The sequence below is a fragment of the Scatophagus argus genome, chromosome 13 (genome assembly GCF_020382885.2).
Source record: "Scatophagus argus isolate fScaArg1 chromosome 13, fScaArg1.pri, whole genome shotgun sequence".
NCBI classification, from domain to species: domain Eukaryota; kingdom Metazoa; phylum Chordata; class Actinopteri; family Scatophagidae; genus Scatophagus; species Scatophagus argus.
The window spans coordinates 19,013,604-19,038,910 of NC_058505.1; the positions used below are offsets into that span (position 1 = coordinate 19,013,604).

Here is a 25,307-nt window from a genome sequence, read left to right on the forward strand (position 1 = left end):
CCGCACAACTTGATCACAAGGCTTGTCCTGTGGAGTGAGGGAGAAAGGCAAGGTTTCAACGCCGTGTGTGTCGCCCGGAAAACACAGTGACACACCTGGGTGTGTGTGTGTGGAAGGCTATAAGAATTGTGAGAAGAGACGCAGCAATGAAGAAATGGGACTGCAGGCTATCGAATTTGTGCACATTCTAGCGTTAAAAAAACCCAAAATTTAGATTAAAAAAATCAGAAATTAGCTCAAATTATTCCAAGAACCTTATTTTCTTATGCTGTCATTGCAGACCAGCGTGTAAAGGGAACATCCAAAAAACAACAACAAAAAACCCATTGTGATCATTGGCCATAAAATCACAGTATGTCAGCCTTAAAATCAAAATGTCAGACATTATATACGATCACTTCCAATCACCAGAGAAGGAGGCGCAGAGATTTGCCTTTAGATCCTATCTGTTGCTGTGTGTTTGTGTGTATGTGCCTGTCAGATAAAATAGCGCACTTCTTTCCCCATCCAGTGATCTAGAAAGGGGGTTCATGAGGAAGCATCCAAAATGTCAACATGTATATAAATACAAACATTTCTTTTGGTTTTGGACTGACATTAAGCCATGAAAAAAATGCTGAAAATAAACAGACCTCTGAAAGAAAGTCAATTTCTTTTTTCCTTTTTTATTTTTTGGCTTTGCATGATAACCAGCAATCCCAAAGTGCAGAAGGGGAACACTGGCGTGTTTTAAGGTTCTGATCGCATTTTCCGATAAAACTGGCACTGATGCGACTCCGTACTGAAGGTGCTCGCAGGTCCTGCAATGATGAAAAGCCACACGGATTATTTTAATCCTGTAAATCACAGCTAAAAGTCAACGTGTAAAGCCAAGGTCTATGAAACTATCAGTGTGGAATAGAGAACATAGACGATATGTTGCCCCATTGCCAAGTGCTACCACTTAATACCATTAATCTTGATGTGTCCCACACACACACACACACACACGTCCCCACAATCTCTCTCACTCCATCTCTGTGCTGGAGTGCTCAGCGTCCTCTAAAAGTATGGATCTTGACCGCAGCCATTTTCCACAGAAGAGGGAAAGGCTAAAGAGAAAGCGCTGACCCCTCTTCGCCGCAATTTTCCCCTCATCAACTTGTGAGACTTCATTAACTTCCATGGGGTAATTTCTTCTTCCAGTGCGCTTCTGGGAGGGGGGTTTGTTATGACGTCTTCTTCACACCCATCTCTTCTCCCGCCTTTATCTTCCACCCTTAACTGAAAACAATTACTCTTTCTTTACTCTGAAATACTTACTTAAACAAACACTTAGCTCTCGTTCTCATGAGTGTTGTCTGGAATGTCAGAACAATTACAGGAAAAAAGGGAAAGTAGGATTTTCAGGAAGTAATGTTGCTATCTGCATAACTAAACCTAACATTTTGGATTGGAAGATTTTATTTCTTGCTGCATGAATAAATCAGCAGTGCAAACATGCACAGAAATAGCTTCTTGAAGGTAACGTTTCACAGCCTTTATCCCTCAGGAGAGCCCGAGAATAAAATATCCACAGCTGAACCTGAATGTTGTCGGCTTGATGCTCCTCTGAGGCCTCGGTGAGACGATGAACGACGGGAACCGTGAGTCAATGCTGCCCTCTTCAGGAACATTTGTGTCACTGTATGGCTGAATTCAATCACCGTGCACGTGTAATGATAGCTGCTATGATATGGTGGGATTTTGCTAAGTTGTTTGGGTATTTTATTGTGATGAGCCCAGAGACAAATCTCCTGACACAAATCTTTTTTTTCCCTCTCTTTGACGGGTTTATAGTATCTACATAATAACAAAGTAGCAAATGACATGTGAAAGGGGTCCCATCGTAGTGAGGACGCTTGCCTTTACAGAGCTTTAGAATGGGTTTCAACTCACTGTTTATCTGTATGGACAGACAATTTGAAATACTAAGAACTTTGCTGATGGTACTTTTGTACCTTCGCTCACATGGAATCTTCATCCATTCATTTTCTATACCGCTTATCCATCAGGGTTGCAGGGGGGCTGGAGCCTATCCCAGCTGACTACGGGCGAGAGGCGGGGTACACCCTTGCAGGGCCAACACACAAAGACAGACAACCACACTTTCACACTCACACCTAGGGGCAATGTAGAGTAGTCAGTTAACCTAATGTGCATGTTTTTCGTATTGTGGGAGGAAGCCGGAGTACCCGGAGAAAACCCACGCAGACACAGGGAGAACATGCAAACTCCACATAGAAGGACCCAGACCGGGATTCGAACTTGGAACCCTCTTGCTACGAGGCGACAGTGCTAACCACTGCACCACCGTGCACATGAATACTTGTTCTGATACAGCGTAAAGGTGATTCTGTTTATCCTCAATCACAAAATCACAACACATCCAATCTTCCAGATGTTTCTCTGGTCACTGTAACACAGTGTCTGTGTGTGTTGCCTTTACGTACATCACTGAAACAATTGCAGCAGGATCGCAGTCGTCCGTCTCATATGCACTCCAGTAAGCGATGTTCATCTGTCTGTGCCGATATGTAAACTTTCCTCTTTCTCCCTTTCCTCCAAGCAGCTCTACATGATACATGAAGTTCCAGGGCCAGGCCTTGCACGGAGACAAATGCCAACCACTCGCTCTTCCAAATGTCAAATCTGACATGTTGTAGACATTCAATAACCATTCCTGCTGGACCAATTCAGAGCCACGCTCTTCAAACAGTCCCCGATGTCTCGTGACGAGAGCGGAGAGGAAATGGATGCATTTTATCTGCCTGTGGGTTTGAGATCGGACAGGCACCTTGTCTTCACGTCTTCCGTTCAGCGAGCCCTCTGGTTTATTACGTACATAAAGTGAGTGCTTAAAGTTATCAGCAAAGGAACAAGTCAGGAGATCAACTAAGGTTAAAACACAATTCATAACAAGTAAAATGAAGAGATGCCATAAATGTTCCCAAATTAAAATCAGGAGCCATTTTCACTTTACAGTGTAAGTAAAATACTGACTCACGTCTGTAGACCAGAATCACACATGTAACGTAAGATGGCACATTTTTAGTTCAATACAGCAGTTGGTAAAGCTGGACAACACGACCTAATTGTATTTTGATGTTGCAAAATGACTTTACAAAAGTATTTTACTATTACGAACGATGATCAGAATCAACAACAAATAATTCACACGGAACTGTGAAAATATTGTATTTGAGTAGGATTTTAAATGTGGATTTACAGAAATAACAAAAACACCAATTCAATTTTACCATTTCTGCAATTAGGTTGCTCCACCAAGAATTTCTGAATATTACCACAATCTGACCTGAGCGCCACTTTTTTTTGGAAGCCATCTTTCATCTCCATAATTTGGAAACTGCCAATCAGGGAATCCTTCGGAAACATTTCATTGTGATGTGACATTAGACAGCCAAAAATCTCAAAATTTACCTCCTAAAATCATTTAGCAGGTAAATCCAAAGCATCTAAAATAAATACGCTGACATAATTTTCTACGAGCATTTATTAAAGGCACATCAGTTAGAAAGAACACAATGCTTGTGCTGGACATATACATTCATTGTCAATCACCTTTTTACTAAATCTAAAACTAAATCAACTGTGTGTCACATATTAGGGCTGAGTAATGTACAATTTCTGGACCAAAAAGACAATTCAAAAACGCATTAACTGCTTAAGGTGACAATTTTGAGACTTTTTTTTTTTTTAAAAAAAAAGAAAAGAACATTACGTGACTGATCTTTTTAATATTTGACAGTTGCCTTCATTGTAAGCACCCTGTGACCTTATTTTAAGATTAAATCTGTACTCTGTAAACTTTTACAAACAGGTGATAGAGATTATTCTTTCCCAAACAGCCAGCCTCACTTGTAGAATCACTACTAACCTAATCTACAATGCATCACATTTCACAGCAATATTAAATACCATTTAAATTATCCTAAAGGATTTATTTGCCAGTGTATAGCAATAGCTTGGATTATTATTTTTTACATGATATACGACTAAAAACATTTGAGTAGGCAGGGTTAGGCCTCTGTGCCGCACACTTTAGGGGCACGTGAATTACAGTGTGTTACATTGTTGTTTTTCCATTTATGGATTAAGCGCAGTACACCCAGACCACATGTAGAACCTTCCCATTGCGTGCACCGGGACGGAAAAACATCGCCAAGACCTCGTACTTGTTGCTGTTCAACTTTTCGGCCTCACTTTCTAACTGATTTTTTCAGACCACTGAGAAGTTGTCTGATTTTCTTCACTTCTCTTTAAAATCTGGAACGACTGCTCAACGAGTGTGGTGAGTTTCTCAAGGTTTCATTGATTCTGAACCCTCTGTCTCTTCTTTATCTCAGTCCCTTCCAAGTCCTTCATGCAAGAAACCAGGAAATCGCGGCACTTAAGAGCATACTGCTCGGGAAAATCCCGGAAATGACCAACATGGGGACTGGTTACAAAATCAAAACTGTCCACCGGGACGCCTTTCTGCTTCAGGGTCTCCACAAACATCTCAATGTCCCGATGCCTGATCACCTGGTCAGCTCTGGAGTACAAATGGAAATGAGGCCAGGCGGGCCGCCTCTCCTGCACTGCATCATAGTGGTTCTTGTGAATGTACTTGGTCAATGGGTACAGCACGATTCGCAACAGGAAAACAGTCACTGCGAATAGGGCTAAGAGAACGTATCTTAAAACAGGACTTATTTTGGGCCCGAGGGTGGCGGTCAGTGCACGCAGGGCCCCACGTACATTTCCACTACCTGGGGCACTGTCCACTACAGCCCCAATCACACACAGGGAGCTGAACTGCTTATCATTTTGCAACAACTCTACAATGTAACGGTACAGCATGAAGCCACCATTACTGAATATGTGAAAGAAAATAGGACTGTTTTCCACCTCATAGTCATAGAGGATCTCCAGCAGCTTCAGGGCTGTACTGCTCAGCTCCTTGTAGCCAAAAGACTCGGAGATGAAGACCGTCTTCAAGGGAGCTGTGTAGCGGATGGTGACACATCCCTACAGGTGAAGGAAACAAAGGAAAAAAAGCAATAAGGAGTTAGAAATAAATTCTTTACATTTTTGCACCACTTCTGCAATGCTGTCAAAACAGTAAGCAGAATGTCTTGTGAGATTATTTGGCTTTTATTTCAACCTGTTCATTGTAGATGGAGCTGTATTTGGAGAGGTGTTTGTCTTTGCAACCAGCCCAGCCCAACAGAATCACAACTGGCTCCTTTGTCCCCTGCCAGTGTCTGTCTGAAAACAAACCAGATGAGACGACACGTTACCCAAACTGTCACAGCAAGCTAAGCTAAACTGAGCTAGCATGCTAGGCTAACGGTCAGCAGAATTCCATCTTTATGGCTTCCTTCTAAGATAATGTGACCGTGTATGCTAAGCTAACCGAGGCATGAACATACAGCACAATGAAATGATGCTCACCCGATGTCCCTGCATCTGGAAACACGATATTGTAGTCTATTTCGTCGTCTGCCATTTCGGTTTTCGAGAGTATCAACTGTTGTGCTTTAACGTTAATGTTTGGTTCATTTGGCTATTGTAAAAGACGCTGATAGACAAGCCACGGGGAGCTAAATTTATCAATGCCAACCTGGAACAACCCGCATACTACACACAGGTCCGTGGACTGTCACTACACAGTCTTTCCTACTGGAAACCATTTTTTTAAAGGATGGCGAAGTCACCACCCGCCCTACTCTTCCTCTGATTGGCTGGTGTCCCTCTCCCTCCCCTGATTTGGGTTGGTTATCCGCAGGTGCATGAGCTGTGAGACTCATCAGTGTCACAAACCTGAGAAAATTAATAAGAAACTACACATATGTTACATAAATACCAGTATAGATCAGGATTCTGTTTCTACACTCAAACCTTATTTGGTTAAGTTGGAGGTCAAATACCGTATTATGAAAACAAAAGCCAGGAAGTCAGCGGCCTGTCAACGTATTCATTTAGATTGGTTAACACCACATCCATAAAGCAAAGTCCTCCTGGTCTCGCCTTTCAGTTAAGAAGTAGGCTACTTTGAGCCTAACCAAATTACAAAAAATAAGAAATTTGCTCACGCAGTTTTGCTACAAGATTTTCTAAGGAATTGGGATTTTATTCCGTTCAGAGTATGTTATTATTTAACGTCATTGTAATTATTTCTTTAGTTTTATGATTACATTACAAATACTTCGTGTCCTATTGCCTGCATGTTGTTCTTGTTTTATTGTATGCTTGTATGTTTTCTGTTCTTGTATTAAAGTCACGTGTTGGAAGTGGAGAGTTTTAAATTAAAGAGAAAAATAAAAACAAAAGAGAGAAATTGGTCAGGGTTAAAGTGAGAATATCAGCCTAAGCCAATCAGAGGCTGAGTGGGGCGGGCCATGCCTTTGTCATTCTACCGGGGAAAAAATAACATGGCCTATCGTCTTCTTTGTGTTGTTTAATAGTGAACAGCATCCAGCTAGTGTCGCAATACTGCCGCCCTTCGTTTGATCGCGTTATGTCGTTTAAATTGATCAAATGAATAAATAAATGGTACTCTAAGTCTTTGATTTAACTTGACCAAGCAAACCATTGTTTTGTTCCATTATCTGCAAAAGCCATTATTGTTGTGCATCAAATCAAATGTCCCTGCAATCGCTTTTGTTCTGGTAGCCAGAATTACAGGTATACCTACAATGTGACAAACTTAGATATATTAAAAACTATAACGAAATTGTTTATAAGCAAGCAATTAATACTCTAATTGTCTGTTAAACAGCATCTTAAATTTGTAGATCAAAATGTTGCCTCCTTTAAAAAACACTGGTGCAAAGTTATTCTTCTTCTAGCATCACAAATCTATCATCTCTTGCTCAACCTCCTCCTGACAAAAACAAAAACAAAAAAAATCCCAAAACAGACTGTAACATTTAAACAAGAGAAAATGATGTGTGTTATCGTGTCAAACCGCTACAAACTGCATGCTCCACCTGTCTGGATGAATAATATCACTTATTTTGTACTTTCTGTCTTACTAACCACCATGACTGTGGGCTTCTGATCTAGAATAGACTTTAATATAAAAACAGACAATGCAACGTCTGCTCTTGAACGTAGTACATACTATACTGCACATACATACAGTATAATATCACTTATTTAGTAATTCAGGGGTTATTTTGGTTGTATTACTACTGATTCTTGTGTTTCTCTCCTCTTCCACCTGAGCCGCTGCTGTTCACTGTGGACGATGATCATGAAGAGTGTGAGCTTCTGACTTGTAAAGAAGAGAGATATTAATGAATGTTGCTCACTACCTGTTGTGAACTAGCTTCATACTTTGATCAATCAGTGAGGTAGTTCATTCAGAGGTTATTTTGGCTCGTTCATTATCTATCTTCATCCTCCTCCATCACCTGAGCTACACATGCATGCTACTAATGTTCTTCGAATCTACAGAAAGATCGTTTGTCTTCCTATTATCTATTGAGGTATTTATTCTTTTTACAGAGACTCAAATTTCCAGGAACACATCCAGTGTTGTCTTGATGTTTCCTTGATTAACATAAAGCCTCTTCAGCAGTAAATCGCTTGAAGGTTATATGAAGCATCTTAACTAAACACACACTAGCTTTTTTTTTGGGGGGGGGTGTTACCAGTGTCCACTTACAGTCAACTAAGGGTTACAGGAGTTTCATAAATCTAATTTACATAAACTCAGAAATCATTCAGAATATGATGTCCTGTCAGTCCACTACTCCGGTCCAGACTGTAATGTCTCAAAAACTACTGGATGGATTTTCATGAAATTTAGTGCACATGTTCATGTCCCTATCAGAATGAAAAATAATCCCAGCTTTTCTTCTAGTGCCATCTTCAGGTCAGTATTTGTCCAATCGTTTGGTTTATGACTAAATATATGCAAAACTAATGACCTTCCCATCAGGCTCACCTTTGTGTTAAGCGCTAATTAATTAGCAAATGTAAGCATGATGATACACTAAGACAGTAAACAAGGTCAGCATTATACCTGTTAAACATCAGTATCTTGGCATGCTGATGTTAGCATTTAGCTCAAAGCACCGCCGTGCCTAAGCAGCCTCATAAAGACACTAACAAGGTTACAGACTTAGATGCAGCACCATGGTCACAACATAGGAGTGAGAACTTGTGGTACTGCTGACGCTCTGCTCATGATTTTAAATGCTATCTACACAACACACACAAAACAGTTCAACAGCATTATTTGCAGTCACTACCACATCTTTTCCATTCATAGTTTGCACTGTGTTGTTCATTTATTGTACTAATTTGTTTTATATCATTCATCTAGGTAACTGCAAAAGATTAAAAAGACAGAAGAAACACTGTTAAAGCACTGTTAGTTTATTTCAGAAAGGGGTCATATTACAAAATCTGAATTGTGGAATAAAAGCACATGATTTGACCTTGGCTGCTTTCACAGAAACCTTAGTAATCCTAGTTAACGAAACAAAAACAGGTGCTTCTGCACTGCAATTTATTTCTGGTTTTACTCGTGTCATTATGGTTTTATGCAGGGTGATTATTCTGTCAAACATCCACAGGAGAATTCTAAATAAGCGCAAGAGCATAAAAACAGAGCAAAATGTATGAAAAAATGTGACAAAATCTTTTTCTCTTCACTGTCAGACAGGTTTGCCATGAACATAAAATGACCTTTATCCCAAAGGTTCCAACGTTCTTCAAAAGTCAACTGAAATCTCTGCCATGCTGGTGGCTTTTTGAGAACGTAATGCTCAGTAAACACCAGAAATAAAACTATGAGTCTATAGCCATAGCTATAACTCACAGCTCTCTAATGCATAACGGTGCGTTGAGCAAACTGCTAATGGCAGGACAAACATCCTCACAATGATTATGCCAACATGTTCACCATCTTAGCTCAGCGTTTGGCATGCTAATATCCGATACCGGACATGGACATCACTACCACAGCAAACCATACAGCAGTTGTCAACACATTTCACTATAAAACAAAAATGTCAACCTCATGGTGGCAGAAGAGTGGTGGACTGACATCTTGTCACGCTGTCAACCTTAACCGTGATGTATGTGCTATAGCTGCCCTGGTGTGTGCAAGTGTGCGTGCTACGTTTTCCTTCCCCAGACCATCTCCATCTTCTGCACATGGGCCTTGGATGACTTGGAGAAGGTGCTTCTAACCACGTTGAGAGGAGCTGCCTTGCCGCTGAGGTAGACCTTATTGAGGCAGGAAGGAAGCCATGACTGCTGCTCCTGCTCCTCTACGCCTCCCACTCCGTCCTTTCTGATGCAGGTACAAGAGTAGGCAAAGATGTATCCTGTCATGAAGGCATCGAACCCCGCCCGGTGTGTTCCTGCATCAGCCTTCTTCTTCTGATCACCAGTCTTAGATGTTTGGTCAATGAACTTTTCTTTCCCTCCATCTTCTGTTGTGCTTTCTCCACCATTGTTTACACCACCATCGCTTGTTGCAGTTTCTTCTAAGTCTGTGCTGTCTTCACACACTCCGTTCCCCTCGCTGTCTGTTTTCATGTTCTCTCCTTCATTCTGTTGGGTGTTTCTGTCACTGTCCATCAGAGGTTCACAGCATGGCTCAGCCCTTTGCTGATCACCTGATGCCACTTCCGGATCCACCTCCATATGGGGTATTTTGTTTTCTGGGGCCCCGTCAAAGATGGAAGAGCCCTCCACTGCGTTGCCTCCGCCTCTCTTCTCTTTCTGTCTCTTCCTCTTCTTTCTCTTATCGCCCAGGCCTTTCTCGTCTTGGAGGATGATCAGGTCAGTGTCATGGGATAATGGACACTGGGTGCCGTCTGGACACCAGCCAAACGCCTGTCAAACAAGCACAGAAACAGAAAGACACATAGCATCTATTTGGCTTGTTTGTTCTAATAGATATGGTGAAAGGCCAATGAAGGAAAATGATGGACATTTAGATTGGGCATTAAAACTTAATTTCAAGTATTTCATTTCTTTAATTTCACTTAAAATTGAGAATCTTAGCAAAACTGAATGAATGCTCTGAGTAAAGAGGCAATAACACAAAAGAACATATATAAACTCACAGAGAAGCGCTGGCAGATATTAGTCTGTCCCTCAGGATAGGCCACAGCTGGACACACTCTGTAGTCCACATAGCTGGACATATGACTGGCATACTGACAGAACTCTACATAAATGTGAGGCCTGCTCCCTCCAGAGGTCACACTGCGACTGTTATCCAGCTTACTGGAAGGAGGAGGAGATAATATGAGTGATGATGACTGATTTCAACATCAACACAGCAATGAAACACGCACAACAAAGTACTCTGAGGTGTGGCACTGTGACATTTTGTGTACTGTGGATGACATTGATACAATTGAATTTGAAACACTTCAAATATCCCTCATGGGGAAATCTGACACATATACACAGAAAGAGTTCATTCACGTATATTAAAAACAATCCAATTAAAAAATATGACCAGGGGACAGTTTAAGGCAGAGCTCAATCACTACATAACCACAACAAGATGATCAATATCACAGCTACTTTACTTCATGTGGAAACATGTGGCCACATTATGTCTCGAGAAAAAGAAAAGTGGTGACTGGCACAGAGACACTCTTCATGGTACTGAAGATCCTTTTTTTAATTTAAATCTTAAACCTTCATCATTTGTCTATTTATATTTTGTTTATTGCCTTCTATTAAGTGTACAATTTGCCAGTTTTGTTGGTCCTGGTTTGGTCCAGGTGCTATATAAATAAAGTTATTATTATTATTAATATATATATATATATGTGCAGCAGCATAGAGCAGAGATTTGGGCAGTTACATGGTCCAGTAGGTAAGTTTTACTTTATTGTGACTCATGTGACGTGTGTCACAAAAAAAAAAGGTTTTATATTTACATGCAAAAATATATCCTCTTAAAAATACATAGATATATTCAGACAAAAATTAACAATTAAGTGTGAAAATAAATGAAAATGCCTATAATTGTTCTTATTAATTCCATCCTATTTGTCTATTCTATCATTTTATTCTTTTTATATTATATTTATATATTATTTAAGCTGGTATACTTTCACAGAGTTCTTCTTTTTATGGCAGTTCTATGACTCCATACAGCTAAATCCTACATTGTATGTGACTTGCAAAGAAATGCACTCACCTGCTTGTGTACCTGACATCAAATCTTTTAAAATTGGATCTTCCAGATTTTGCAGACTATTTTTCAGGAAATTCACACTCTATGAAGAGCATAAGGTGTAACTACCAAATGCTGGTCTTGACAACCAAACGCACTGAAATAAATTGCTAAATTCTAAACACCATTTTATAGCATTGTAAATGGAGATATATAGCAGCTAGTCAATATAAAAGTCTCCATTTAATGAAAAAAGAATCAATGTTTGTGTTTTAATTCTGTGTGCCAACCACATGAGCACACTGATTATTATTCATTAATATTAATAATAACTACATAATAACAACTTACATAATAACTATTCTCAGTTTTCCGGTTACAACATGCTGCTGCTGTTGTTGAAGGAGCTGTCCTTGGTAGCCTGCATTTGGGCCTACTGTTGCTGCATCATTTGCATGATCTTGGCTATCTGCTGTAACTGCTCTGCTCTCCTCACCTGCTCCTCCATCTCTAGCTTTTCTAACTTAACTTCCATCTTTAATTTTTATACTTGTACGCCATCATGTGTGCCTCTCCTTCACAGACTTATGAGATAGTTTAAAGTGAAGGTCGAGGGAACTATTCAAGGCATCTGCAATAGCAGACCAGGTCTTTTTCTTGTATCTAAGAAGTTCTGACACTAGGATTTCAATCTGACAACAAACACTATTAAAAAATATCTGTAGGTCTGAATGGTATTAACGCTTACCATTTCTTATAGGCATACTCCAGATAGGAGGCAGTGAGGCGCAGTTCAAATTCAGTGACATATTTGGTGTCGTAGATTCCAGCAGGAAACATCTCAGACAGGTCGGCTGTGAAGGTGGCCAAGCGCTCGGGCAGATGAGCATAAAAACTCTGGCAGCAAGAGACAAAATCAATTTCAAAACATAGAAATCAAACGTGAAGGATTTCTGATGTGGTGTGCACACTCTTGTTTTGTACAACAGTTGATAGCAAACACTTGACACAGACCATGTGAAAGCTTTAAAAGGTTGTTCAGCACAAAATCAACAATACGCATTTTTCCCTCTTACCCGCAGTGCTACGTATGTATAGAGAAACCTCTGCAACACACACTCAAACAATCTAAACTACATGTCAGAGGACAAATATGCATATTTGATTATTGAGAGAAATGTCCCTCTAATCATCACAATTAATCTGCCAATATTTGTATTAACTATTAAATGTAAGGAAATATTGAAAAATGTCTATCACATTTCACTCAAGACCTTGGAGTTGCTATTAAATGTTTCTTATCTCCGACCAACAGTCCAAAACCAAAACATATTCTATTTACAGTAATATAAAAATAAACTTAAGCAGTATATATTCAAATTGGAAAAGCTGGAACGAGAAAAATTTTGCATTTTGCTTGAAAAAAAACTGAACTGATGATCATAATAGTTCTTGGTTCATTTTTTAGCAATCATCTAATAAGAATGATTTCTTACCTCTGATCTGACACCAATGATGACTTAAAGTGATGTAACAAGTGGCTGATTTTAACTATACAGTCAGTATTTATGACATATTTATTTACTAAATATGTGAGACTAAAAAAATCACTAAAAGGAGAATCAGAAAAGCATAAAACTGAACAGCAAACCAAATAAGTTGGTGGTACCTGGTAAAGGAAGGCCATGTCGATGAGGCCGTTGTGGAGCACGAGCGGTTTCTTAGCACGCAGCAGTTCAGTGAATAAGGCCCGGATGTGGACTCCTCGGTCATCTGTTCCACCCTGACAAAGAAGGTAGAGAGGAAAGACAGCTAGAAAACTGATAAAACCACAGTACTATTAGAATCTCATAAATAAATCTCATAAATCATTATTAATTGGAAAGGGAAGAGCTACTGTTTTTAGGTGCCTCAGAGGGAGTGGTGTGAAATCTGACAAATGACCTTGAGTGATGTCACTTGAGTCAGCACTGATTGGGAATGAAGGCTACAAGTTTGATAGTGAATAAAATCTGGGGGTGTAGAGTACACACTAATCTCCAACTGAACTGTTTAAAACTGAGCTGATGCAAGTGACAGGTTTTGACAGGAAAGAAGACTGGATGGGAGTAAAAAATAATAATAAAAAAAAGTTGATATCAAGGTTTTAGTAAAGGACAGAAAGGTAATGACAGAGAATGACAGAAAGGTGCAACAGAGGACACAGAGGCTTCAGGACAAGGCTCAGAACATAAATCATAACACAGAACAGCATGTCAGTATCTTCACCTTATTATTGCCCTTGCAGTAAGGGATTCCATGGGCATACTGCTTGTTAAAGTCAAATCCATGCTGTACCAGGAACTGGACTGATTGGGGCTCTATGATGTACTCCTCTGAACACAGCAGGGTGAGGTTATAGACCTGGACCAGGTATGTGTCTGCAGCCTGGGGCAGGAGAGGGGAAGGGACGAAAGAAGGAAGAGGCCAAGGATAAAACTCAAAGAACAAACGCAGGTGCTAGTAAGGAAGTCTGCAGGGGAAAGCTCTTTTATATGACATTAAATCTGATAGTGGTGTAGGAAACAGATCACAGATAAGACCTATCTAATTGGCATTCTTTGACCAGAGTAAGGCTCATATTAAATAAATATTAAATAAAAAATGTGTCATGTCCACCAGTTTTATGCAGCTGAAGACAGCATTATCTTACTGCACCTTGTAGTCCTGTTTCTTGTAACAGGCAATTCCCAAGGAGAGGATGGAGCGGGAGCGAGCTGCGTGGCATATGGCTTTGTATCTGTCCTCTATAGATCTGAAACATTACAGCGAGGGTCGGGTCAAACTGACAAATGCTAAACATGTAGGATTTTTAGTAATAAGCAGTAAAAAATCAAAATGCCTGTCCACCCTTGGCTTGTTGCAAGGAAATACAAGGAAGTGTGTGTAAAACTAATATTTCACTCACTCAGCCAGCAACGATTTCCTGTTTCCAAGACCACTCAGCTCCTAAAACAAAAACATGGATATCTTAATTTTCTTTTTAACTACTTAAATCATGTGACAAAACAGTGAGGGCCGAGTTATGTATGTGTGTGCATTATTACGTGTGAGACTGCACAAGTCAGTGTATGGTACAAGGAACATGTGAGGCATTTTGTATTATTTTTAAAGTAGTGATAAAAGTGTTCCGCGACAACAATAATAATGATGATAATAATATAGTCATTACCACCATCATTAACGAACAATAAAGAGTGTGGTCGTAGTTAGTTTACCTCAGGTGCACAGACACACAACTGCACTTACCGTGTCCAGTGCAACGAATGAAGACGATTTAATGGCCAATACCATAGCAGGCCAAAGCTCTTTGAAATTATCATTCTGGACATCAATAACTGGAACTACCAGAGATGATGCCATATTGTCTCAACTTCAGTATACAGATAACAAACCGCTCTTGCTAGTGCCTGAAACGGTTTTCGCAGTTATCGACGGCTACCTAAAATATTAGTTAGCTCAGCTAGCTAACTCGCAATGCTTTTCATTCTCAGCTATTCTATGCGAACCCTTGCTTGTTGCTGATTTATTATAGTATCTTCATACATTCGGTAATTATTTTTGACAGTTGTTAAGTTACTAGCACTTATTCAGGTCTACAACTTCACCGAGAGACTTAATCGTAAACATTTCAACGTGCTCCTGGGGTCCTGTGCTAAAAGACCCACACTAGTATGTCAATCACCTGACCTCAAATAAAAACGATTTTTAAAGAAACGGATGTCCTTTTTCACAATTAATAAATATAAAATAAGAATTAGAATTTATGTTTATTTTATTTCAATTTTCTTTCTCTGCCTGACTTTTAGTTTTTCAATAAAACATTTCAAGGCAGGCGTTTACGATAGACACCTATAAGCATTACGTCACTATATTTCACTATCGAGGTGACGTGCGCCATTTTGGCTCAAACAAAGTCAGAAACATTTCATCTCTGGCAAAGTATTTTCAATTATATCATTAAAATACAATGTAACAGTCTGTAGGGCAACATTCTGGTTTCCACGCGTCAATAGCTAATTGTGCTGTAACTTTTTCTTGTTTCTTTGCACCGCGTAAGGGAATAACGATTAAAATCTCCAGCTGGGCTCCGTTGCAAACGGGGAACGTTTGCTAACTTTAAATTTAGCTGTGCTGATTGTTTCATCTGCCGCAATGGGTGGCTGCTCTGCTCCAAACTGCTCCAATTCAACCAGTGCGGGCAAACAGCTGTTTAGATTCCCCAAAGATCCTGACCGCAAGAAGAAATGGGTGATGAACTCTCGACGGGACTTCGAACCAACTCCTCATTCCAGACTCTGCCAGGTAAGTTTACACTGACTGCCACGGCTGTTTGTGACCCAGCTTTGTTAGAGCACTCATACAGAGATACGTCGGTCCAAACAACATTCAAACAATAATAATGCATCGGGCAATAATACAGAAATAAAAGTAGGAATATTAATTCTTTTTTAATGGTCCACCACCCACTGGGTTCAGTTGATTGTCTTTTTTTTCCCACCAATTCATTCAAGCCTTCATTTAAACAAAGAAGAGCATTTGAGATCAAGCTCTTCTATAAATTCGAATCAATTACATAACACAGAACACACATATATTAAATGCCACCCACATAACAAGACGCTGTAAAATGTTAGTGTCCTTTTGCCCCATCCGAATTTTTCACTCATTGTCTGCATGTTGTTGCATCATGTGATTGACTGTAACGTGATCATTAGTTGGATAAACTGTATGTGTATTCGTGTCTCGTTTCTCCAAGGACCACTTTGAACAGAGCCAGTTTGAGGAGATAGCAAGGTCTTCAGCTGGGGGGAAGAAGCTGAGGCCCAATGCCATCCCAACTCTGTTCAGTATTGGAGACCCTCCTTATCCTGTAGTCACTGCTCCATACATCTTGCTGCCCATGAAACCTGAGCCAGGTAACAACAGATATTTTTCATTTTCTATTTGATATGTCATGTGGGGATACCTGTAGTTTCTTCCTCATAGTTTCTGTGTTCTAGTTGGCCTGACACCGTTGGAGTAGACCCTGCAGTACTGATTATTGTTGACAGGTCAAACTTGAGCCGTAGTGCTTTAGCAGTATATGGCATTCAGTCAGATCCAAGAAAGAAACAAAAGTAACCTCACATTGATCATAGTTTTTATGTTAAAATTAACACCAGACATATCAGCTCTGTGGAGATTTTAAGATACTTTTAAATTTAAGGATTCAAGGAGCTTTATTGTCATTTCACACATGTAAAAAAATGAGTTGGAACAAAATTAGTTTCCCTGGTCCCGGTATAAGCCCAATAACCTATGAATAAATCATATTTTAATCAATAAATCATTATTGTTTCACAGTTGTCACATTTACTGTAGTGCTGAGTCTCAGCACTTCTCATCAAGCTCTCATAGACATCCATTTAATCCAGGAAAGTTCTGATAAACTCTGAATACCTCACATCCTCAGAATCAGCTGCCCGCGGAGGTACTGGGATGTACCAAAGCTTCCCCAAAGCTCCCTTCATAATGTTGCCATTCGATTTCTAAAGCAATGATCGAACCACAATAGCTAATCTATTTATCTATCTATTCTGAGTGTTAACCTTTCCTGCTCAGCTCCTAGTCGGGGAGCAGGGGAGACTGAAGTCGATTCTGGCTTACAGGACTAACCCCCCTCACCTTTCCAGCAGTTGAGAAACAACACATGGGACTAAGAAGCTGCAGCCTTTGCTTACTGATAAACTATAACCTCCACTGTACAGTTACTGCTAAACTGACAACTTGCCGCATCCTCTTTTCCTCTTGCTGATGACACATTCAAAAACCTCATTAGAAGCTTCAAATGTAAAAATTAATAAATATTTTAAAAAATTAAAAAAGAAAGATATTGCCAGGGGGTTAAACACATGACTGTTATGTTATTCCGTATATGCTGGATTTATAAGAGGGCAGCTGGAAGCCTAATAAACCTGTATATATCACATTTACAGGACAGGTAAGGCATATTTGTGCAAATGACTTGCCTAATTTGCAACATTTCTGATGCCACAGAATGTAATGCCTATAAGAGCAGGTACATGTGAAATGCACCAGATTCCAGCCAGTCAGTGTAGTACTGTTTAAACTTTGCTCCATGTCTGTAGTGGAGAAGGAGCTGAATTTCGGGGACCATGGCTATGCCAGACGCACCCCTCTGCCTGGCCTGGAAGTGGAGGATGCAGACAAGACTGCTGATGACCAGCAGCCCTGCAAACAGTGTCGACTCCTCAAGAAACAGCTGGAGCAGGAGATGCAGCACACCGCAAGGCTGCAGAAGGAGGTGGGCTGGCTGCAATTGTCTCCTTTAGCAAGTGACTCTCTTCTTTTTTTGATTTGTTTGTTTACCTTAATTTTTATATATGAAGGGAGAATGTGCTGCATTCTAAAACCAAAAAACTATTAGCAAATTAAAAGAGTTCAAATTGTGCATATTGAGTGAGTGAGAAAAGTAAACACAATTTTTATGCTGATTCAGCTGATAGCCTACATCCCTCAGTTATTTGATTATTGGCTCTAATAATCTACAAACTTAGATGGCAGCTTCCACTTTTAAAATACATAAATTGAGAAAAATAAGTTTGGGCATCATAAGTGCAAACTTTCATTAAATGTCCCCAATAAACTGTTTTCTTCTGTCAGGCAGAGGAGATGAAGAAGCGTCTGTATCGACTTGACCGAATCGAGAAGGGTCTCCAGAACTTTCTGTATGAGGACCAGATTCGTGCCCTGTCCCTCACCAAACGCTCCCGTCGTGCCGTCTGGTCCCCAGAGACCATCCTGAAGGCCCAGAAGATCCGCTCTGCAGTTGGGACAAAAGGCTACGAGTACTTAAGAGAGCTGGGATACCCTTTGCCCTCCTACCGGACTCTGTGCAACCGCCTGGAGACTAAGATCATGGTGACGACTGACATGAGCTGTGAGATGCTGGCAGAACTGGGCCTGGAGCTCATGCCCCCCTGCGACAGTCCCACAGGAGGTGTTGGAGACAATGATGAGGAGGAACTGATGGGTGTTTTGTCCTGATTACGGCAGCTTGCATGACTCTAACCAAAGGGAGAATGTGCAGAATTAGCTGTGTTAAACATTTACAGATGTAATTTCATATAGTAGAAGATGGGCACATTACGCTTCTTATCTCATTTATGAAAGAGTGCATCGATATAAATGTATGCTGGCTTGACTTGTTTGAGCTGTTGCTTGTGTGTGCTTGTGATCTGCACCACTGAGACCGTTATGGCTTTGCTCAGCTGATGTCGGGGCTGGCAGTTAGCCTAGGTTTATATTTATGGTGTTTCTTACCATGAGGACACTGAGCTACAGTATGTGCTGCCATGCGTAAGGAGATGTAGGGTGTAGTGGGGTTTTGTGGACAGCGTAGACTTAATTTGCACAAGGGCTGTTGAATTTGCTGCTTGTGTTTACAGTGGATTAAAAGTGTTCGACTCTCGGTGTTTACGTGCACAATAAAACCCTGGAGGGATACTCAAATGTACTGAGAGCACATGAACTCATATCTTGAGTTATGTAACCTGAGAATTCTGATATTATGAGGACTACAGTGGCATGTAAAATGTCTTACACCACAAACTGTTTCCTGCACATTATACAAGCTTTATTTTTTGTTACAGTTCACCTAAAATATTTATCATTTTCATAACATAACTGCGATAAAAGTGAATGTCTAGGGTGTTTGCATTTAAATGTAATCGATGGAGTTTGAGTTCAAACTGATTAACCCTCTATTACAGTGCATCTGAATGATACCAACAAAACTGGAGTTTGTTTTCTTAATTCCTGTAGCCTGTTTTGATCACATTCGCAAAACTGAAACCTTTGCTTTTATTTTTCCCAGAAACTTCCAAAATCTTCTACTGGTACCAAATTATAGAATTTATATTTACTGTAGGAGCAAACCCTGAGAGTTGTATGTAATCGGCAAGGAAATAAAGTTAAACCCTCAGCTACCACTAGTGTAACTCCACACTATAGATTAAAAGATGACTCTTTCCCCTGTCTTGAGATGACTGGATGATTTTGCAGCACAGTTGTGAATACCACAAAGGGTAAGAACAACAACAAAAAAGCTCAGGCTAGTCGCAATTAAGTCATGTGACGTTCAATATCCAACACACTGGCACTGTGAGGAACCAAAAAAGTGATTGTAAACAATGACTCGTATTGTTCAGTATGTGTGAACGTGAGAGTAAAGGTGTAGTGCATGTTGGCCTGCACTGCATAGCAGGCAGCTCAGCACCAGATTGGCTACACTGTTGCCCTCACTACACTGTTTACACTGGAGCTCAAACGAAAGCTCACAACTCCATTGGTGGAAAAAGAAAAAAAAACAGAAAAACAACTAACCTTAGATACCGCTGCAGTAATGTAACACTCACTCTGGCCTATCAGATGATGTGTGTAGCTTCTGTCCACGTTATCTTTACCCTGCATTTAAACAAACACAGTGGACTTTGAGCCAATCACACACATTTTAGATTACATATTTGTTTTGCAGTTGGCTTGTTACCTTAGCTTAAGTGCAATATGAGGACAACATTTAGAAAGATTCCTACAAGTGACATGTTGCACACGTGAAGACTGACCAATGCAATAAAGTACTGGAGCTTTACAGTAAGTGTGTACAGCACAGCTTCCATCTGTTTCTTTGACAAACAACACATTTGTAGTAAGTCTGTCACTTCGAGCTGCTCGTGTTGACCGTCTTTGATTTTGGCCTTTACCATGGTTTGTCTTGTCATTCACCTCTGCACAGTCAAAAGCCTGACTCACACATAGTAAAGTAAATATTATTCAGTAATGAAATCAGTAAGACAAAAACTTCTTTTAATGGTATAAATAAGAGTGTACGTGGATGGTGGTACTTTGAGTTAGTGACACAGTGACACTGTGTTGACACAGGTGTGATCATGTTAACATTTACTAATTAGCACTTAACACAAATTTCAGAATTTTCATCCACTTTTTCAGGGTTTCCATCAACATTCCTCATATACCAAATATTGTAGCCAATAGGATCCGAAAATGGCAGCGAATTGACTGAAAACATTCATGTGTGCACCAAAATGTCATGACAGTCCATTCAATGTTTTGGCTTAACACAAAATCAAAAATGTCAGCCTCGTGGTGGTGCTACAGGGAAAGTCAGGGAACAGGCATCATCTGGGAACCTTGAAAGTCTATAAATATTTTTCTGCCAGCTTCATCAAGTAGATGTTAAGATGTAAGTGACCTGCTGGCCTTCAGTAAGGCTTTACCCTCTGAACACCATGGACATCTGTAGCAGATTTCATGGAAATCCATCAAATAGTTGCAGTGATATGTGAGTGTGGACCAAAGTGATACACCAGGGCAACTGGCCAACCCCAGAGCCAGCGACTAGCATGGCTAAACACACGAAAAGTCAACCAGCTAAAAGCTTAAACTGACAATTCCAGTATGTGTACACCCCGGTGGAAACGCTGCTGCTCTACAATAACCTTTGTTTAAGGAGGAATTTGGTAGATCGAAGAGAAGCTGCACGGCTTCATCTGAAAATGGTTCTCTCTCTCTCTCTCTCTCTCTCTCTCTCTCTCTCTCTCTATCTGTCTGTCTAACTCTTTTCTGTTTGATTTGGGGGAAGTGCTCACTCAACCCCACAGGCTTTATAAACGACAGGGGTTTACTGTCTGTTCATGTGGGTCACAGGACAAGAGAAGACAGAGGTAAGGCTGTCTGTTTTGCTGCACAAGTTTGTTTCTATTTACATTTTTAAAACTCTTTTATTTTGGAAATTCCATTATGAAACAAGTTGTTGTTAACCAGTACTATTTGATTTTTATCTTTTCAAAATAAGACATTTGTGTCAGAGGAACAGTTTTATTTTCTAAAACTACTCTGAGTAGTTTCGAAATAATAAATTTAAGGTTCGTTAATGTACTTTTAGGCAATTAATGTAATCTGAATTTAGTAGATAACCATTATTTATGGAACACATTGATGCATCTCCTTCGTGTTAATAAAACTGGAGCTGTCTGGTCGTACTGATAGAGATAAAATTTGCAAATTGACAAATAAACTTAAAGTAATTTGAAATGGACTACCAAAAAAAGGCACATTCATCTGTTTGGATGTTACTGAGACTATAAATATCTCTGTCCCAGCCTCTCTTTGTCTCTCTGTCTGCCAGCTTGTCTGTTCTTTTGCCCCCTACATTCTTCTGTCTGTTGGCAGTGTACCCAGTAATAAACTCTTTCTGCAGATTATCTCCACATGTGATGAGAGAGACAATGAGGGTTTACTCTTTTAATTATTTGGGGGATGAGACTGACTGGCCATTTGGTTCAGGGCAGGGGAAACCTGCCAAAGATTCAAACTGCTTTCAGCCCATGCTGCCTGCACGTGGTACACTGTGGTCTACAGACTGCCTTCACATCATCATACCTACACTAATACGTAGAGTAGAGGCCTTGGCACACATTTTGTTAAGATCTAAGAATGATGATGACTCAGCTTCATCGGCTTCTTAACTTTTCTTTTCGTTATCCCTGTTTAAGGTGTTTATATATACCCAAATATGGATCCAGTCTAAAAAGCTATATGTAGCACCTGTATGACAATGTACAGAGTGGCATTTGGTCAAAGTAACATGGATTATTGCACGTCTTCCTCTTCAGGAACTTTCCGTCCAGCCAGCCAGGGAGGGACAATGTACTCTCTCTCATCGCTGTGGCTGTACACGGCCCTGCCAGGTCTGCTGTGGGCCTCACATGTCAGTCTGCTAGTGGAGGGGGACAATGACGCCTCCAGGATCTGCAAACCTGCCCCCCACTGGGATATAAAGGGACATGCACCCATGAAAGAACAGCTGGGAAAAGTGGTGGTGGTGGCTCTGCTGAAGGCCAGCTGACAGTTTTGTCTCACTCAGGCCTCCAAGTACGAAAGCAGACTTCGTGGAGCAATGCAGCACTTTAACATGAATATGCCAGTGATATATGCAGTGCAAAGACTATTAAAGAGCAGGTTAACTTAGTGTGATCATTACCTAAAACATCTTTTAAGGGCCAAAAATTTTTACAATTACAAAGATTTGGCCAGAGTTTTTCAGACATTTTCAGTTCGCAGTGAGAAAAGCACAGTTGTAAATATTGAAATGGGTAATGGCTGAATTCAATTTGGAAGCTTCACTTTGAACATGTTGGCTCACTGTTACACTGTCATGACTTACGGGGACACTTGAATAGAACAAAGTGATAAGATAATGTTGTTAGTAACATCTGTTTTTTTCCTAAGAGAGGTCAAAATGCCTGCTAAAATATTTGTTGGTCTTAATTATCAATAATTATCTACAGGTTTACAGTACTTGTACAGCTCACAAGTGACTCATTATAATAGAACCTGCCAAGTAGGCAAGGTCAGTTGGCAGGCAACTGAATGCAACATTATTGGCTGGATGATAGATGAGAAATATTGTAAAATCCTAAAACATTTAGTGTTCATGTTGTATAGCAAGCTTTAATGCGAGTCAGCAACTTCCTATGGCACTCTCGAGTTGGACTGTTAATCGATCTGAAACAAATTCGATCACTACATCAGACTTTTTTCTTACTTACACACTTTCTTTTCTTTCTTTGTCCAATATGACAATCTAATATCCTGCCATCATCCAGAATAAGCACACATACAGTACATTGTGACCTTGTCTGCATGTTAGATAGCTGAGTGTGAAAATTCTTTGAAGAGAATTTGATCCATAAGGACCTTTAATAGCTGATTGTTATATTTCACGTTAAGTCGAAGGCATAGCTATAAAGGTCTGTTTCTCTAACTGTTCTTCTGCAGCATCAGAGGCCTGCGTACCAGGCTGAACCGTAGCAACCTGACACAGGTTTCCTTTATGATAGTAAATGAGCAAGAGGCTCAGTCCAGAGCCATGTACTGGATGCTGAAGAGAAGAGCGCCACCTGGTGTTCCTGTGTACCAGCAGGGTCCCTTTCAGGATGATGTGTGGGAGGCTCTGGATGGTGACAAAGATGACTTTTTGGTCTATGATAGGTAAAGGCAAGCCACTTCTTCAGAACATGTAAATCAAATTTAGGTCTTTTCAGTGTCAAAAACCAAGCAGGTTTTTGCTGTCTTATGAGACCAGAGCTCAGCCATAAAATACAGAAAATCTAACTACTGCCAGCATCCTTGATTGAAGCGTCTGGCATGGCATTTGACATATATGGAAGCTCATTTATGCTATGTGATGGACAGTAAGTCATTATAAATAATTTAAATATTTTTTAATATCTCAAATGAATAAGAACTGAAGCAATTTTGAGATACTAAGTCATTATTTTGAGAAAGTTTTTTTTAATTATTTTGAGAAAAAAGAAATGCATTTCAAAGAAGTGTTTGGTGCATCATATTGGGATTGTAAAGAGGTAGCCAATAAAGTTGCAGTGATTTCCATCTCTCTTTCCCTTTCTTCTCCAGGTGTGGTCTGCTCACCTATCACATAGTGCTACCTTACAGTTTCCTGCATTACCCCTACGTAGAGGCCGCAATAAGAGCTACTTATCATAAAAACATCTGCAACTGCACAGTGAGTGAAAAAAGAAAAAAAATGCACACGTGCAAATGTTTTCACACATTCCTTCATGAGTGTTTTTGCATCACAGAAGCAGCAAAACAAGAAGATAGATAAGAAGAAATACTGTGTTCATTTTAGGTTTTTAGCTTGTTTTGCTGCTCCCAAGTGACCATATTAATGAAGGTAATGCAGCTTTAAGGTACAAAAATAGAACATAAATATAACATGCGTTTCATCTTTCCCAGGCTAATTCTACCTTGTCAAGTGTCAACCAGACAACCACAGCACCCACAGTTCAATTGGACACTGTCGATCCAGAGGATGGAGACACAGCTCCTGGGACGACTCATCACCACAGCCACGATCATCATCCTCATCATCCTCATCATTCTCACCACCACCACAATCAAACCAGTCAGCAGTCCCAACACCAGCACGGTACAAGTCAGAATAAAACTCTTCTTCATGTCAGTCATCACCATCATCATCCTCATCATCATCCTCATCATCATCATCATGATCAGCAGCAGCAAGCTGAAGTGGATAATTAGGATGAAAGAAAAATTACTAGTGTTTGTATTTGTTTTCTTCTTTCTGTCTAGTATGGGTTTACTTTGTCTGGCATATATTTTGAATTTAGAGGCAAACATTAGTTCACAGAGCAGCTGAATCTGTTTAAGCAGTAATCAGACTGTGGTTTGTCAGCTAGCATCTCCACACCTCACTCCTCTGTGTGGGCAAGGCAGCCTGTCCTACCCTGTCTCCTCCCATTAATGAAGTCTATGGTGTAAAACCTGCCTGCGGGAGGCTGTAGACAGATGTGTGTGGAGAGACTGGATGGACCGATGGTTCTTGTTACCCAGGCAGAGTAAGAGGATGTTGCACATTGCTGCCGAGCAACCCCCAGTCAGATTGCTGTCCAAGCATTTTCCTTCCTGTTTAGAGTGTGCTTCTGTTAATCCTGTCACCTGCAGGGTCTAAAACATTGCCAGCTGCATGTAGGTGCTGTCTTTTATTCGTTTGAATGTGTACAAACATTTTGAGAAGTGGTAAGATAAATCAGATTAGTATACTAATCCAATGAAATCATTAGATGTAATAAATCAAACCAGCAAACACAGTGTTTTTTTAGTTGTACCTGTAGTAAACTATAAAATACATTGATCCATTTAATCAATTTTTCACATTTGCATATTTACTTTACTTTGAATGTAGAATGAACCTTTATGTTGTAGTCCTCCATTAAAACGAATATCATTCTGAAAGGGTTTCAAGGTGTCTCCCACGTCCTTTGGACATAGTTTATGTCTTCTCATCTACCTCTCAGCAGCAAAATCAAAAATTCTTTGAGTGTTTGTAAACCTTGTTGACTTTGAAACAAACAAACAAAAAAGTTCAAGATTAGAAATTGAAATTTTAAATTTATCTGAAACTTGCAATTAACTCAACATTATATTTATATAATATACAGTTTATTACAGTAAGAAC

General features: G+C 40.0%; 4 protein-coding genes across 4 annotated transcripts; 2 read left to right on the plus strand and 2 right to left on the minus strand.

The window, feature by feature from the left end:
* Positions 1-3,514: 3,514 nt before the first annotated feature.
* tmem53 (transmembrane protein 53) lies at positions 3,515-5,720 on the minus strand. Its single transcript, XM_046409377.1, has 3 exons — positions 5,476-5,720; positions 5,186-5,289; positions 3,515-5,049 (listed from the first exon to the last, which is right to left on the minus strand). Exons 1-3 carry the CDS (start codon positions 5,528-5,530, stop codon positions 4,348-4,350), a joined length of 861 nt encoding a protein of 286 aa, XP_046265333.1. The 5' UTR covers positions 5,531-5,720; the 3' UTR covers positions 3,515-4,347.
* Positions 5,721-8,388: 2,668 nt separating this feature from the next.
* On the minus strand, positions 8,389-14,899 carry toe1 (target of EGR1, exonuclease). The gene is made up of 8 exons (XM_046408707.1): positions 14,471-14,899; positions 14,130-14,170; positions 13,880-13,976; positions 13,451-13,609; positions 12,852-12,965; positions 11,931-12,079; positions 10,113-10,275; positions 8,389-9,879 (listed from the first exon to the last, which is right to left on the minus strand). The coding sequence occupies exons 1-8, from the start codon at positions 14,582-14,584 to the stop codon at positions 9,154-9,156; spliced, it is 1,563 nt and encodes a 520-aa protein (XP_046264663.1). The 5' UTR covers positions 14,585-14,899; the 3' UTR covers positions 8,389-9,153.
* A 201-nt stretch (positions 14,900-15,100) lies between these two features.
* si:ch73-382f3.1 (uncharacterized protein LOC100151273 homolog) lies at positions 15,101-19,020 on the plus strand. Its single transcript, XM_046408708.1, has 4 exons — positions 15,101-15,526; positions 15,981-16,140; positions 17,353-17,528; positions 17,888-19,020. Exons 1-4 carry the CDS (start codon positions 15,377-15,379, stop codon positions 18,269-18,271), a joined length of 870 nt encoding a protein of 289 aa, XP_046264664.1. The 5' UTR covers positions 15,101-15,376; the 3' UTR covers positions 18,272-19,020.
* A 1,456-nt stretch (positions 19,021-20,476) lies between these two features.
* On the plus strand, positions 20,477-25,084 carry selenop2 (selenoprotein P2). Its single transcript, XM_046408626.1, has 6 exons — positions 20,477-20,486; positions 20,839-20,967; positions 21,919-22,177; positions 23,084-23,296; positions 23,723-23,831; positions 24,065-25,084. Exons 1-6 carry the CDS (start codon positions 20,477-20,479, stop codon positions 24,368-24,370), a joined length of 1,026 nt encoding a protein of 341 aa, XP_046264582.1. The 3' UTR covers positions 24,371-25,084.
* Positions 25,085-25,307: the final 223 nt, after the last annotated feature.

Bases quoted from the DNA above. Each gene is read 5' to 3' on its own strand.
- tmem53 (XM_046409377.1), bottom strand. From the start codon at position 5,530: ATGGCAGACGACGAAATAGACTACAATATCGTGTTTCCAGATGCAGGG. The intron at 5,290-5,475 runs GTGAGCATCATT...GTTTGTTTTCAG, and splicing joins TCCAGATGCAGGGACATCGG to ACAGACACTGGCAGGGGACA. The intron at 5,050-5,185 runs GTTGAAATAAAA...CTTCACCTGTAG, and splicing joins GCTCCATCTACAATGAACAG to GGATGTGTCACCATCCGCTA.
- toe1 (XM_046408707.1), bottom strand. From the start codon at position 14,584: ATGGCATCATCTCTGGTAGTTCCAGTTATTGATGTCCAGAATGATAAT. The intron at 13,977-14,129 runs GTGAGTGAAATA...GTAATGTTTCAG, and splicing joins AGGAAATCGTTGCTGGCTGA to ATCTATAGAGGACAGATACA. The intron at 12,966-13,450 runs GTGAAGATACTG...CTTCTTTGTCAG, and splicing joins ACTGCAAGGGCAATAATAAG to GGTGGAACAGATGACCGAGG.
- si:ch73-382f3.1 (XM_046408708.1), top strand. From the start codon at position 15,377: ATGGGTGGCTGCTCTGCTCCAAACTGCTCCAATTCAACCAGTGCGGGC. The intron at 15,527-15,980 runs GTAAGTTTACAC...CGTTTCTCCAAG, and splicing joins CTCATTCCAGACTCTGCCAG to GACCACTTTGAACAGAGCCA. The intron at 17,529-17,887 runs GTGGGCTGGCTG...TTCTTCTGTCAG, and splicing joins CCGCAAGGCTGCAGAAGGAG to GCAGAGGAGATGAAGAAGCG.